At 44.4% G+C, this 15029-nt stretch overlaps 1 protein-coding gene across 1 annotated transcript in view; it reads left to right on the forward strand.

The window, feature by feature from the left end:
- Positions 1-15029, forward strand: part of GOLIM4 (golgi integral membrane protein 4) — a 55805-nt gene that overhangs the window by 25925 nt on the left and 14851 nt on the right. The window contains exons 8-11 of the mRNA XM_027875778.1: positions 1929-2011; positions 4793-4876; positions 8465-8626; positions 11503-11829. Of these exons, the coding sequence (XP_027731579.1) occupies positions 1929-2011; positions 4793-4876; positions 8465-8626; positions 11503-11829 (656 nt within the window). The remainder of the gene's footprint in view (positions 1-1928; positions 2012-4792; positions 4877-8464; positions 8627-11502; positions 11830-15029) is intronic.

Raw genomic sequence — 15029 nt, forward strand, 5'->3', positions numbered from 1 at the left:
TCCACCAGCGTGCTCTAGAACCCCGAGAACAGATAGATGGGGGGCTGAGAGAAGATGCTGGAAGACAAGAGGAGGCTGTGGAAGGGAAAGTTGCCCACCCCCCACCCCTACCTCCACCCCCAACCCCTCTCCTCCAGTTTTTACTTTTGAGCAATGGAAGTAAAGAGGAAATCTGAGATCTGGCCGGAGGGAGAACTAGGATTCAAATCCCTTAATCCGCCCCATGGGGAAAGTCTCTGCACCTCAGGCTGCTCAACAGTGAAACGAAGGGGCTGAACTCAGTGACCTCGGAGGTCAATCGGTCTCAGTTCCCCCATCTGTAAACTGAGGGGGGCTAGACTTGATGACTTTTGGGGTCCCTTCAGGCTCCGCATCTGTGAACTCTAGGACACTGAGGAGTAAGGGATTTGCTCATGGTCCCACAGCCAGTATCCTGTGTAAGAGATGGGGGTTTAGCCTTGAGTGTCCCGCCCACGAGGTCACCTCTGTCTAATCTAACATGATCCTCCCTTGTTTACGCTTCTCTACATATTCCCTCTCCCTCCTGCTTTCCTTGAGCGCAACTCTGCTTTTTCATTTTTTTTATTTGTATTGAAATGTCTCTACCACCTAGTATAGGACCTAGCACAGTATGTGTATGCATATACACGCATACAGGTATGTACACACATACATATGTATACACACATGCATGTGTACATGTGTGTTTACTGTATGCATGTATACATGTATGTATATACGTGTGTGTATGTGTTGCATTGAATCAAGGAACCTTTTCATTTAGGGCAGCCAGGTTATTTGCCTTCTGGAACTGTCTATTATTAGATTAGATTTTTGATGGCCAAGTTCCTGTTCTGCCTCTCTTTTTGGCTTGGTCTTGATCTGTTTCTGAATTCTGTCTTGGTCAAATGTATGTTCAGGGAAGGTATAAAAAGAGAGTTTTACATCAGAAGGGGAGATATAGGTTTGTGAGGAGAGTTCCCTGGGGAATCAATAAGGAGGAAAAACTTGACCTTGCTGCCCTGATAACAGTTGAAAAGGCTGCCCTCTAGCTATAAAGGTGGAGATGGAGGATCTGATTTAATGAGGGGTGAAGGCAGCTTGGGAGTATAGTTGATAAAAGAGCTGGCCTGGGTTCAGGTCCTGCCTCTGACACATCCCTGGACAAGGCACTTCACTCATCAGTTCTCCAGGCAACTCTCTCCCCTTGTAAGTTGAGTGGCAGTTTTCCATCTGCATGGGTAGACAGAATTTCTTCACTGGCTGGCCTCTCTACCCATGAAATTGCAGGTTAAGTTTAAAAATAAAAATAAAAATCAGAGTTTGAATAGATTGATGTGTGTGGAACTGCATTATTTGCCAAAAAAAAAAAAATGAAAAGGGAAGAAGGCATGAGAACTACTTAAATAATCTGCTCAGAATCAGAATATCTCATATTCCAGAGGGATCTGGAAGGCCATCTAATCAGCCCAGACATGAACAATAACCTTTACTTCTGCCTCTCATGTGAAACTTGTGTTTTGAGGCCAATGAGAATAGATGTAAATGACAAAGAGAGAGGGTGGCCCTGTCCTTGGAAAAAAAATGGCTGTCTGCTTCCTTCAATCTAAAGATCACATATTTTAGACCTCCAGGCACCCCTCCTTACAGGTGTGCCTGTTAATGAAAATGCATCTCCTCAAGCTGGAATGCTTGTCTATCGGGTATCTCATTTGTAAGGATTTGTTCCATAAAACCAAATTGGTTTGGGTGGCCTGGTGAATTGATGCCAGTGTTGTCTTTATGTGGAGAGCAGCACTCCTATGTCCCTGTGTGTAATAGTCGTGTAGGGAAACGAAATCTTAAAGCAAAATGTCAGGATTTTGTGCTGTGTGAGGATGTTAGAATAATTTCATGACATTATTCACTGGTTTTTTTTTCTAAAATAGAAACAGTTTACAATTTGCGAGAAGAGAATAGACAACTAAGAAAGGCTCACCAAGACATGCATACACAGCTTCAAGATGTAAAGGTAAGTTCAGTCAAACCTCAGGTCTCTGGGCTGTCTTTGTGCTTAGCATTACCAAGCGCACTCCCCTGAAGCACCTAGTCCCTCCCCGGCCTTTGCTTAGTAACCCGAGGATCCTCCAGAAGAAGGAAGCCCATGAGGTCATGCCACGTGATGATGGGTTGAAGAAACTGGGGATGCCTCGCCTGCCTGGGAGGATGTGACAGCTTGAAGGACCCCCATGGAGAAGAAGAATCCTAGGGTTAGAGTTGGAGGGACCTCCAAGGCTCTCAGTCCGACCCCTCAGATGAGGAGGAGGAAGGAGAAACCCAGGAGAATGAAGTCCTTGTCTGGCCCTTACATTGGTCACGGGGGTCAGAAGCAGGATTTAATCCCTGGTCCTTGGAACCGAGGCCGGAGCCTTCGTCCACTGTGTTAACTTGTTCCACTTGAGCCCCAGAGGCCAAACTTAGGCACAGTGGTACAAGTGGCAAAGAAGCACATTTAAGTTTGAAAGTTTAAAATTTAAAGACAAAGCTCTTCCCACCACTTAGTGTCCTCATAGATTTAGGGTTGGAAGGGACCTTCGGGTCTATCAAGGCTGGACCTTTCATTTTCCAGATGCAGACACTGGGCTCGGAGGGGCTAAAGGATTTGCCCAGGGACACAAGGCTGGCCGGTGTCCAGGGTGGGAATGACCTGGTCTTTCTGACTACCACCCTGTCCCCTACACACTGTGGAATGAGCTGACTCGGGAAGTCATGGGCTGCCCTTCCCCAAAGGTCTTTGAGCAAAGGCTGGTGGGCCATTTGCCCAGGATGTTATAATGGGACCTCCTTTTCGGCTGTGGCTTTGGCTTTGGCTTGGTGATGGGGGGAGGGGCGGGGAGGGGGAGAAGGTATGGGAATGAAATCCCTTTCAGCTTTGAGATCTGGGATATACCAAGGCCAGGGGCTGAGCTTTGCCATTGGGTGAGGTCAATGCAACCAAAGCCCAGCTGATTCTTTGGCCTCTACTCTAGGGTTTCACCATTGCTTTCTTATTGCTTGAGAGCCCTGGGGAGCTTCTCATACTAAGTGGTCACTTCTGGTTATACAGAAGAGACATGTGGTAAGAAGGAAATTCGACATCAGGATCAGTGTGAACATTCTTTTTTTTTTTTTTTTGAGACAGTTAGGGTTAAGTGACTTGCCCAAAGTCACACAGCTAATAACTGTTGTGTGTTTGAGGCTGTATTTGGACTCAGGTCCTCCTGACTCCAGGGCCTGCGCTCTCTCCACTGTGCCACCTGGCTGCCCCCAGTGTGAACATTCTTGAAGTGATATGGTGACACCGTTGGATTCAAATCAGTCCTTCGGGTGGGAGAAAGGAAAGAGAATTGTTTAAGCCTCATACCCTAATTCATAGGCTGACAATGGCTGGGTTTCTTTGAAGGGGATTTAGGACGGCTTTGCACAGTACTTTGTGCCTAAAAATTGTTGAGATCTCTGCTGAGCACTACACAAGTTAAGTTCAGTCAAGGCAGCAATCATCGATTAAACACCTACTGTGTGCCAGGCACAGTGCTAAGTGCTGGGGATACAAAGATAGGCAAAAGACAGCTGCAGTTCTTCAAGAGCTCAGTCTAATGGAGGAAACATCACACCAACAACTATGTGCAAACAAGCTGGCGATTACCAACAGAGAGAGGGCGTGGGCATGAAGGGAGCCTGGCAAGAGCTTCTTGTAGAAGGTAGGGAAGACTAGCTTGCATTCAAATCCTGAGGATGGGGGCAAGCTCTTTGTCCTCAGTGCATGTCCATTTAAGAGGGAAAAAAAAGGTTCTGTTTTATGCAAGCTTGCCTTGCTTTATATAAAAAATGTGTTTCTGGAAAATTCAGCATCAGTGAAATTTATCAGAATTGAATCCTAGTGTGTACGGGTTAGGGAGTATCACTGGTCAGCGTTGGAAGAAATCTGGGCCATTATGTTACTCTTCTTCAAGTGGCACTTGAAGGTGCCTTTGGGCCTCCACCGCGAAAATGTCCACATACACTTGGACACATCGCTTAGGATTGCCAGTGGTCTTGATGTGGTCCTTTGTTTTTAGGATTGCGTTGTTTTAGCGACCCAGGCACAAGCCAGATTTGTTCATGAAAGATCACAAGATCCTCGATTCAGCACGGGAAGGAACCTTAGAGACCATCTAGTCCAAGAGTCTTAGGCTTTCAGGGGGCACGGAACCCATCTGGTGAAGCCCACAGACCTCTTCTCAGACTCAGGCTTTTTAAAAACTATTATTCATCATTGAAGGAAATGCTGGATTTCGGTTAGAGGCTGGTGAAAAGAAGGATGGTTTTTTTTTTTTTTTTTTTTCCCATCCCAGTTCATTGACCCCTCATAAATCCATCCATCCATCCATCCATCCTCCCATGAGCCCTGGGTTAATTTTTAAATAAGATAAGGCAGCTCGGTAGCTGAGGTCACACATCTAGTAAATGATAGATCTGATATTTGAACCCAGGTACTCGAATGCCACATTTAGCAGGTGTACCCAGATGTTTCTATTTGATTTTGATTTCGTATTCTGTAGTCTCACTGCTCGTGTTCAAAACTCTCTAAGTCATAAAAGAAGAGTATAGGCCAATGTCTGAAATAGAGAGGTGGTTTTTATTCACTTTGGGGGTGGGGTGGGGTGGGGAGGTGGGAGGGCTGGAAAGTCAGTTTGCAGAGTTGAATACAACGTTCAGTCGCATCACTATCAGCTGGAGAAACATGTGCTTTGAGATCTCAAGCTCAACCTGTAAATATTCTTTCTTTATGTAGCAGCAGCATAAGAATTTACTCACCGCGCATGAACACCTAGTAGTGACTTTGGAAGACCACAAGAGTGCGCTAGCCGCTGCGCAGGTTAGGAGTGTGGCAGCCTCTATCCAGGGGTTCTTTTCCGAGGCAGCTTCTGTTTCTGAATTCCTGTATGCATGTAGTCTTTTGCAATGACTCTCCAGTGAGCTCTAGCTTGGGCCAGCTCCAGGCTGTACTGATCCTGGAGAATTATGCATGCTGTGAAGATTTCTAGCTCTCTTCTCTACACTGCTCCCCCTCTCTCCCCAAAGAATGAATGAAGCTAACCCCTGCGGCCGGTGTCTTTGTCCTGAGGGTGCTGTGGGTGTGACTGAATCTGTAGTGAGCAGGAGCAGGCTAAGCCCTTGCCTTGCCTTGCCTACCTGGTCCAAGACATGGAATTTTCATTAACTTACCTTTTAAGATCGATTACCTTCTAGAGACCTGGGAAATTGCCTCCTTTTGAGGGGTATTGTTTTTTTTTCCCTACCATGGAAATGGCTTGTAATCATTAATACTCATACTGATGTTATTAGATTCAAGGCTTGTGCTTTGTTCTGACGTAGCAAATCTATTAACTTTGAAAGCAAGAGCCGAGCGCCGCAGAGACCCCTCCGCTGTGAGAGACAAGCTCAAAGTGGTGCCCTGCAGGATTTGAGCAGGGTACTACAGTGAGGGGTGGGCCGCCACTTCTAGAGAGTCGAGAATTAGAACCATACCTGGATAGAGTGGTTATTTCTGGAGCTCCCCACTTAGCTCAAAGAGGAAACAGAACATTGTGGGGGGAGGGGGGCCTCAGCTGAGCTCCTTTGGGAAGGAAGGGGCCGCCTAATGGGGAAGGAGATAGGAATAGCCTTTTAATATGGAGATGGTGATTGAGTGGGGAGTCTTCCTTTTGCTTTCCTGCACTTCTTTCAGAAGGTGGATAGGACAAGGAAGAAGCAGATGTGCTGGAGGGAACCCCTCAGAAGATGCTGCTGCATGAAGGGTGTCTCCCACCCTTTGCCCTCATTCCGGAAGTTATCTGTGTGTGCTGATTTTTTTTTTTAACTTAAATTAGGTTGACTTTAAGAAAAGGGCCTCTCATTTAAGCCCTGGTATAGGGAAATCCTACGAAGGAGAGTGGGGAGTGGGAGGGAGAGGGACCTGCATCATCCAGGCCAGTGATGGGGCCTGGTGTAAAACTAAGGCCCATTAACTCCTGATCCTGTCTTCTCTCTTCTCTGTCTCTGTACTTCCCTCTAACTGAAGGTCCTCATTAAAATCTTGCCCACATACCCTATCACTTTAGCCTTTTCACATCCTTGCCTCAGAACTTTTATTTCTTTCAATTCAATTCGACATTTGATAAACGCCTACTGTGTTCCAGATACTGTACTAAATGCTGAGTATGGAAAGACAAAAAAGAAATAGTCCCTGCCCTCAAAGAGCTTCCATTCTTCTGGGATCATAGAATTCAACACATAGTAATGGAGGGGGCTTGGAGGGAGGTGGGATAAGGAGGTGGTGCAAAGCACTAAGGACTGGGGGAATTAGGAATGTTCTTGTGGAACCTCATCTGAGCTTCCAGTGGCTTTGGAGAGGCAGAGGTGAGGCAAGAAAACATTTCAGGCATGGGTGACACCCCGAGCCAAGACAAACAGGGAGGAGATGGGAATGTTATTAATAAGGAGCAACAAGTATCCTGGAGGTTGGGGTGGGCAGGAATAATGTGAAATCAGCTTAGTCAGTAGCAAGCATTTATTAAGCACTTACTGTGCACCAGGCACCATGCGTAGCCCTGAGGCTACAAAGAAAGGCAAAACCAATCCCAGCCCTCAGGGTGCTTATGTTCTGAGAGGAGATACAGCAGGTTATATGCATATGAAACATGCAGAATAGATAGAAGGTGATCTGAAAGGAGAAGACATGAGTAGTCTAGAGACATATCTTTAAATGTCAAGAGTATAGTTTGTATGTTATCCTAAAGGAAATAAGAACTCCAGAAACCTCATAAAAAGGAGAGTGTCATGGTCAGACCTGTGCTTGGAGAAGATTGTTTTGGCCCCTGGGTAGAAGCTGTGTTGGTGTGGTGAGAGACTGGAGGAAGGGAGACTTAGGGGGAGCTGATTGCTTTAGTCCAGGGATGAGGCAATAGGCCTGAAATGGGAGAAAAGGCAGTAGGTATTGTGGAGGCAAAGTTGACAGAATTTGACAACCGATTGGACATGAAGGGCAAAGCTTACAAAACTGAGTGGTTGGAAGGTTGGCCGATTGTTTGACAGAAATTTGAAAGTCAGAATGCAGTGTGTTTCAGGAGGAGAAAGTAATGAATTGTCTTTTGGACATGATGAGTTTGGAACGCTGACACAGCATTCAGGTGGGGTTGTCCAGCAGGCAGTTGGTAATGGGGGCCAGAGCTCAGGGGAGAGACCAGGGCTGGTTAGGTAGATTTGAGGAGTCATTGAAATAGAGTAATAGAATAATTAAAGTCATGGTAGGTGAGCATAGAAAAGAAGAGGGGATGTAGGACAGAGCCCTTGGTTGGGTACACTCATACCTAAGGGGTGGAATGTGGATGGTGTTCCAGTTTAAGAAAGTGAGAAGAGGCAGTTGGACAGATAGGAAGAGAACCAGGAGAAAGAAATGTCACATAAACCCAGGAGAGGATTTCTAGGAGAATGAAGCCTGAGGAAACTCATTGGATTTAGAAATGAAGAGATGATGAGTTACCTTAGAATGGTTTAATTCAGAAGCCAGAATGCAAGGGGTTGAGCAAGGAGTGGGATGTGAGGAAAGTGGAAGCAATGAGTGTAGACAGCTTTTTCTAGGAGTTTGACTATAAAAGGGAAAAGAGGAGGGTAACTTGAGGGCATGTCAAGGTCAAGAAGAGCAGAGGTTCTGGCCATGTTTGCAGACAGCAGGGTAGGAGCTAGTGGCTAAAGAGGGGTTGAAGTTTATAAGAAGGGAGATGATTCCAGGGGCATGTGCCAAGAATAGTTGGAAGGAAGGGGACTAATTAGGGCACATGTATAATTGAGAGTCAGGGACAGTAAAAGAATTAGTGAGCCCAGTGAGGGAAAAGCAGAGAAAGCTGGCAGGAACTAGGTTTCACGGTGCTGGGGCCAACATTCATTGTCTCCTTTTGCTTGTGTTCCCAGCTGTGTCTTATGACTTTTCCACCTCCTTTCAGCACAAGTTGACTTGGTGTCACAAAATGTATTCACATTTTAAAATACTTGATTGCTTTCAGTTGAGGAAAAGACCATAATGGGTAATGGATATGGATCAGCATTTGGCTAAGCATATTTTCAGTAGATTTTTATGTAGCAGTGTAAGAATTATACAGCTGGCTCATTTATAAAAGTGGCATTTATTAGAAAGTAGAGAAATAATAAGAATTCTGACTTCTTTTGTATGTAGCTTGGGAAATTAACATCTGTCTTCAATAATTTTTCCATGTTTTCCTTAGAGCTCTAATTTCTAATTTGCATGTACTCTATAATGGTGAAGCATGTCAAAATAAGACTGTCTAATGCATGGAAATCATCTGCATATTTTGCCAAACTGGAGTCTAGTTGTGCTATGTATGTGATGCCGAGAACTCATATTCATAGTAAGCTGCCTGTGAGTGACATATTTTTCCTCCTCTCAAATTCTGCAATTTGCATCCAGACCCAAGTGGCTGAATATAAACAACTGAAAGATACACTGAATAAGATTCCGAGCTTCCGAAAGCCTGATAGGGTGGAAGAACAAAATGTCATCCACGTAGCACCTTCCCGCCAAGGTGATTTCATTGCCAGAGAGAGGAAAATAACTGAGGAACCAAAGGAGGTAATAACATGAACCCTTCAAAAATTCTATCTTTCCAATTTCCAAACATTTATTTTCTCTCTCTTATATCCTCCTCCTTCTCCCTCCCCCCACTAAAAACGAAAAAAAAAACCAAACCCTTGTAACAAATAATGATAATGAAGAAAAACAAATTCTCACATTGATCATATCCAAAAATGTATGTGTCATTCTGCATCTTGTGTCTGATCCCTATGTCAGGAGGTAAGTAGCATCCTTCATCACTCTGTTATCCTGCTTGGTCATTGCACTGGTCTAAGTTCTTAACTTGTTCTTTCCAGTGTTGGTTTTGGTATAAACTGTTCTCCCCAACAGTGAATGCTTAATATGGGGATTTTTGTTCCATCTTTGGCCAGTCAAGCTGCCATCTAAGTGAGATGATCAGTCTTGCCAAGTTTGCCTGTCCTCTCCAATCCAACAAGCATTTATTATGTACCCTAGAATGTTCAAAGACTAGGGCTGCAGAGGCAAGATAGAAGAATGCCCTCTCAGAATTTTTAGTCTTTATCCATTGATTTTACCTCTGTTCCTCTCAGTTTGTGTGGCTGAGAACCCTTGCCATGATTGAAAGTTACTGAAAGTATAATTAAATGATGCACAAGAGCAATGCAGGCGGTCTTTCAACTGATCCTCAATGTCTATACTTCTGTTTCTTGGGATGTGTTTGTTTATGGTAGCCATTACTGATGTCTGGCCTTTTGATTTTAACAGTCTTGTTTGGATTGGTATATATCAACCAGTCAAGAATATTAATTAAGGACTAATCTGAATAAAATTAAAATTAACATCCTAGAATGATGGAGTGGACAGAGTGTTAGACCTGAAGTCACGTTTGAGTCCTGCCTTGGACGCTTAGTAGCTTTGTGACTCTGGGGCAAGTTACTGTCTCTGCATCCCATTTGCTTCCTGTAAAATGAGAGGATTAGCCTTCGTGGCCTCTGAGTTACCTTTCACTCCGACCTCTGATCCCATGATGATATATGCAGCCACTGTGCTAGTTTCAAGGGATAAAAAACAAAAATGAAACCCTGGTTGCCTTCGAGGAGCCTCCATTGTTTCAGAATGAGTGAGCTGGGGCTGTCCATAGCCTGCCCCCAAAGGGCAAGATTGGCCCCAGAGCTCAGTCTATGCTCTGGAGAATCGATTCCCTTGGGGATACGTCTTTCTCTGCACTAGCAGTAAACACAGAGTTGTCTTCTGGCAGAATAGCTCACTTCATCCGAATCGTTCCTGTCTGGGCCTCTCTGTCTTTCTGTCATCCCCTCGTCCCCCTTCTTGTTTAAGGTGGCCCAGTTCAGTAAATAGAGACAAAGCAGGGGTTGGGAGGCCGCCATTTAACCTTAGTTCAGTCACTTAACCACCCAGTCCTTTAGCTTCTCTATCTGTAAAGTGGAGATAGTGTTATCTGTTCAGACTCACTTCAAGGGGATTTTGTGAAGATAAATGAGATATTTGGGAAAGCCCTCAGGGCTCAAAGAAAGAAAAGACTCCATCAATCCAGGGTGTCAGAGCTATACCAGGTGTGAAGAGGAAGCAAAAACCTGCCTGCCTCTTCTATGAGTTTGTCTTGTTCCATTCTTCTTGGGAAACTATCAAAATGTCTCCCTCACACATTTGTCTGCTTTCACAAATGTGGTTAAATCTTGTTCATTTAAAACTTGGTAGATTCAAGAGAAAATTGGCTTTAAATTGGAGGAGTTGAAATTCCCTTTAATAACCAGAGAGCAAAGCACATGATCAAGCTGTTCCCACATGGGATAAGATGTGCAAAGTCTGATCACTTGGCAGGAGGGGAGGGTGTGATGGGGAAAGTGATGAGAAGTTTTTTGGTTCGTTTTTTTTTTCTCTTCCTTTTTTTCCTCTCTTTTGATAGAGGATCTCTGTTTCACTTCTGTCTGCTTCACATGAAACCATTCCTGAAGGGATGGAACCATGGGGACCACATTTCCACTTCAAATTCCACATTTCCTGAACTTTTTCAGATTGAAAGTATGCATTATTCTGGAAAACCTCTAGCTAATTGGCTGTAGCTAACAAATGCTACAGACAGAAGGACACTGTGCTTTGAAGTCACTGACATTGAATTGATATTTCAGTGTTTTCATGTATTATTTTTATTAGCCACTATTTTTAAGCAGCTGGGATGATCTGATTTCATACTTGAAATCACTGCTAACACTGTTATTTCTTTAAGTCAAAGCATTAGATGAGAATCAGTTTATTTTCCATTGCATTTTTATTATTTTCTTTAACATGGATTATTTGAGAATAAAAATGGATTGACTAAAAAGACAAAAGAGGACTTTTCAGTTTTCAGAGTTTTCAAGAGGAAGAGAGTGAAGAAATAGTTGCTTTGCAAAATAAAACAAGAGTCGCCATGTTATGTAGGGCATTTGGACTTTCTCAATCATCCGTTTCTATCATCAGTTTCATGTAGTTTTCTGAAGGTGGCATTTTATCTACAAAGCATCGCCGTTTTGCAGATGAGGTTGTTAGCTAGGATTACAGGCTCATAGCTTTAGAGCTGGAAGAGATGATTAAATGTAAGGTCTTCATTTTATAGATTAAAAAAAAAATAAACAACCCTAAACAAATGCCTGAGGCCCAAGGATGTTAAGTGATTTGTCCAAGGTACACGGTGAGTAAGTAGCAATAGACAGAGTTGAACATTGGTATGCCATAGTCTAGAAGCCATGTTCTGACTTCCTGGAAGTTTCGTGGCAGGACCACGGGGTAGACGTCTTGTCTATCTCCAGGAACGCGTCTCCATTTGATGGAGTAACCTTGAAGACAGTGGTGCTTGCCATGATATGTCCCTGTGAAATCAGCATGGTTTTCTCACACCCTCTTTCACCTAGGGTCCCCACAGTAATGAAAAATGGCAAGACCAGGAGCCCGCCATTGGGAAAAGGACAGCAGAGACCAAATCCTTGCATCCCACCCCAAAAGAGGTGGAGTTCCGCCCTGGAGATACTCCAAGCCAGCGAGAGGAGCAGGAGCCCAGGAGACGAGAGGAGCAGGACCACCAGGTGGAAGAGGAGAACAAGAGGGAGCTTGAGGAGGAGGCGATGGAGCAGGTGGGGCAGGCCGAGCACCTGGTGGAAGAGCAGGAGCAGGCGTGGAAGGAGCCGCAGGAGCAGAGAGAAGAGGAAACCAACCTGCTGACAGAGCACGCTCCCCCGCAGGTAGGGGCCTCCCTGTTCTGGGCCGTCTGGGGGAGAGGCAGCACGGGGAGCGGCGGGAGCCAAGAAACCAGGGTTCGGGGCCAGCTTCTGCCATCTCCTGGCTGTGGGACCCTAGCCAAGTCATTCGCTCCTCTGCGCCGCTCTGTCTGTTGCAGTTTTGCATCAATGTTGGGCTGTTCTATAGCATCTGCCTACGGAGAAGGAGGGAGGTGGAGTGAGTTGGCCTGAAAGCATTGGATGTATTTGGAAACTTAGTTTTCTGTTTGAAGACTCAGAAATAATCCCCCTTGGCAGTAAATACTCTTCATTGTTGGTGCTGTGTGTCGTATTATCTGCTTGAGGCAGTTCACAGAATTGTGTTTAGAGCTGAAGGTGACCCGAGAGGTCATCATGGCTGAGTCTTATTTCACAGATGAGGAAACGGAGGTTAAATGACTTGCCCAGGGTCACACAACTAATAAGCCTCTGAAGGCAGGCTCCATCTAGCACTTTCTCTACTGTTCCACCTAGCTGCTTTGGGGTGTTAGTAACAAATACAGAATGAACAATACTTAGCATGTGGGGAGGAGGCAGGCGCTGTTGGGAGGTGGGAGGTGTTTTTATACCTCTCCAAAAGGATGTTTCTCACCATCACAGGGTTTAGAGGTGGTGGTGGTTCTTCATTTGGTCAGTTGCTTCCAACTCTTTGTGACCCCATGATCGTAGCACGCCAGGCTCTTCTAGTCTCCACCGTCTCCCAAAGTCGGTCCCAGTCGATGTTCATTGTTTCCATGACACTCTCTACCCACCCCATGCTCTGCCATCCCCATCTCCTTTTGCCTTCAGTCTTTCCCAACATCAAGGTCTTTTCCGATGTGCAGAAGTAGATAGGAACTTAGATGTTAACTAGCCTCATTCTAACGATTTGGAAACTGAGGCCCAAAGCCACAGGGGTAGAAAGTAGCAAAGATGTGATTTGTAATCTCATCTTCTGGCTTCTGAATAAGCATGTCTAAGCACCAGCTCCATGCCAGGCACGACAGGGCTCAGGGCTCCATTCTGGGGCAGCCCCTGCCTTTGGCTGGCCAGGGTCACCAACTTGTGCCTAGGTGGGCAGATACAAGGACATTGGGAGGGAAGCACTGACAGCTGGGGGGGGTCCCCGAAGGCTTGGTGGATGGGGCATTGCAGGTGGAGCTTCCTAAGGGAGGAGGTGTGGAAGGAGTGCGTCCCACCCGTGGAAGACAGGCAGTGCAAAGCCAAGAATTAGTCCATTTTGTATTGAACACGTAAATCTACCCTCTTCTCCCTTTGAGGGAACATGGCAAAGGCTACTTTCATTTTATGGATGAGGAAATTAAATCTCTCTGTGCCTTAGTGATATACTCAAGCAATTAAATAGTACCTAGATCTGCTTCTTAGCCACTTAATTCTCCTCTGGCTGCTCCAGCATTCACAAACTGTCAGTGCCCTACATCCTGTTAGGAAGTCAGTCTGTGTATACCCATTCAGTACTGTGATATAGCTTGGTTCCCACCCCACCCCACCTCACCCCATCCCCAACAACAAAAAAAATCACCATTTAAAATGTGGTCGAATTTTTCTTTTCTGTCAGTAACATTTGCTGTCAATTTATTTATTTATCTATTCATTCATTCATTCATTCATTCATTCATTCATTCGTTTAGCAGCCTCAGCTTTCTGTGAGCTGGTGCTGCTGTTTTGCTTTGCCACCACCAGGTGGGAGGCCCTGGACATCCAGTCTGAATCAAGAGATGCCACCTACATGGGCCTCTGCCTGAGACCCATGGGTGGCAGCTTACTGACACCTCCAACTTCAGTTTCAGATTAAATGGTTCTCTCACTATGAAAACAAGTGAACTTAAATGGTGGCTGTTCAGTTTTTAAAAGATGCTATTTTATAAGAACTTTTAAGTTAACCTTTCTCACCAACCCTTAATGATTACCAATCCCCTGTTCTTACTTACGGACTTATCTATCACAGTGGTGGATGAACCATTCTGGGGCTTGTTTGCATTTCAGATACATTAAGTTAGCACTCAGACCACAGTTGATAACCAAGCTAAATAGAGCCAAAGTACAGCTCAGGGAAGCGGGATTCTAGACCTTTATAACCTTAGCATTTAAAATCACTGTCTCTCCTTTCTCATCTGTAAGATTGGTATGTCTAAGTCTTGACTTGTCTACCTCACAAGAATGCTCATCTGGATTGAGGGGTAAAGCCCCTGGTAGCCCCTTCCCTCTGCTACTATTTGTGGCATTAACTTAGGAAAGAGAACCTTTCTTAGAAAGCAAAACAAATTCACAGATATCCTCACATAAATGTAATTGAACTCTGAGGATCTATTGTTTGAGAGATTAAATACTCACAGAAAGCTACTATGAATGACTTCAGTAAAGCTTTTTAGTGGATTTCTATTATGTTCATGAAAATAGATTCTATGTATATGTGAAAAATAGTGATACCTATGTATGTGTCATACTTGCATTTACCAAAGTAATATTTCTTTAACTGTAGATTTATAAGCCCCTGGAAATAACTCCATATCCCTCTGGGTTTCATGACCTGCAGTTTGGGCCTATGAGCCCCCTGGCTTTGGAGGATCTTGGCGGTGACTGTCTTCCTTCAAAGGGTACTTCAGGAGTAATTTCTTAGGATTTTTCATCTTTGTGCCATTTCAGGTCTTCATCCTCATGTCTCTACTGAGGGACGTGAGAAATGGCTTTAAAGCAGTGTGTTGTGATTGTTCTTTTGAATGTTGTTTTCTCTAAATAGAAGAAGGTAATCTTCTCTCCATCCCTATTTTTTCAAAAAGAAGATTGCCTTTCTTTCTCTCTTCCCTCCTTCCAAGACAAAACTGCCAGTTGACTTTTTTTAGCTGGTTATGCTCTAATTTTTATGACCAATAATAGAGTTAATTAGCATCCCCTAATACACAGCCATCTTGAGGCCCAACAATAGCTTCAGCTCACTAACTCTTTTTATTTTTTTTCTTTTTGATGACATTTTGAACTCCCTCTTTCCTTTTGGAGTAAATGGAACTGCTATTAAAAATTGTCAAGTGGAAAAATTCGAGCCAAATTCTGAAAATGAGACTCAGTTGACGGGTGAAAATAATTTTGCCCAAGAATAATTCTGGAGACAGAACTCTTCTCCATCATGATCTTAGTTTACCATGTACAATTCCTCTATTTCCTTA

Source organism: Vombatus ursinus, unplaced genomic scaffold (assembly GCF_900497805.2).
Source record: "Vombatus ursinus unplaced genomic scaffold, bare-nosed wombat genome assembly UNPS02014810.1, whole genome shotgun sequence".
NCBI lineage: Eukaryota > Metazoa > Chordata > Mammalia > Diprotodontia > Vombatidae > Vombatus > Vombatus ursinus.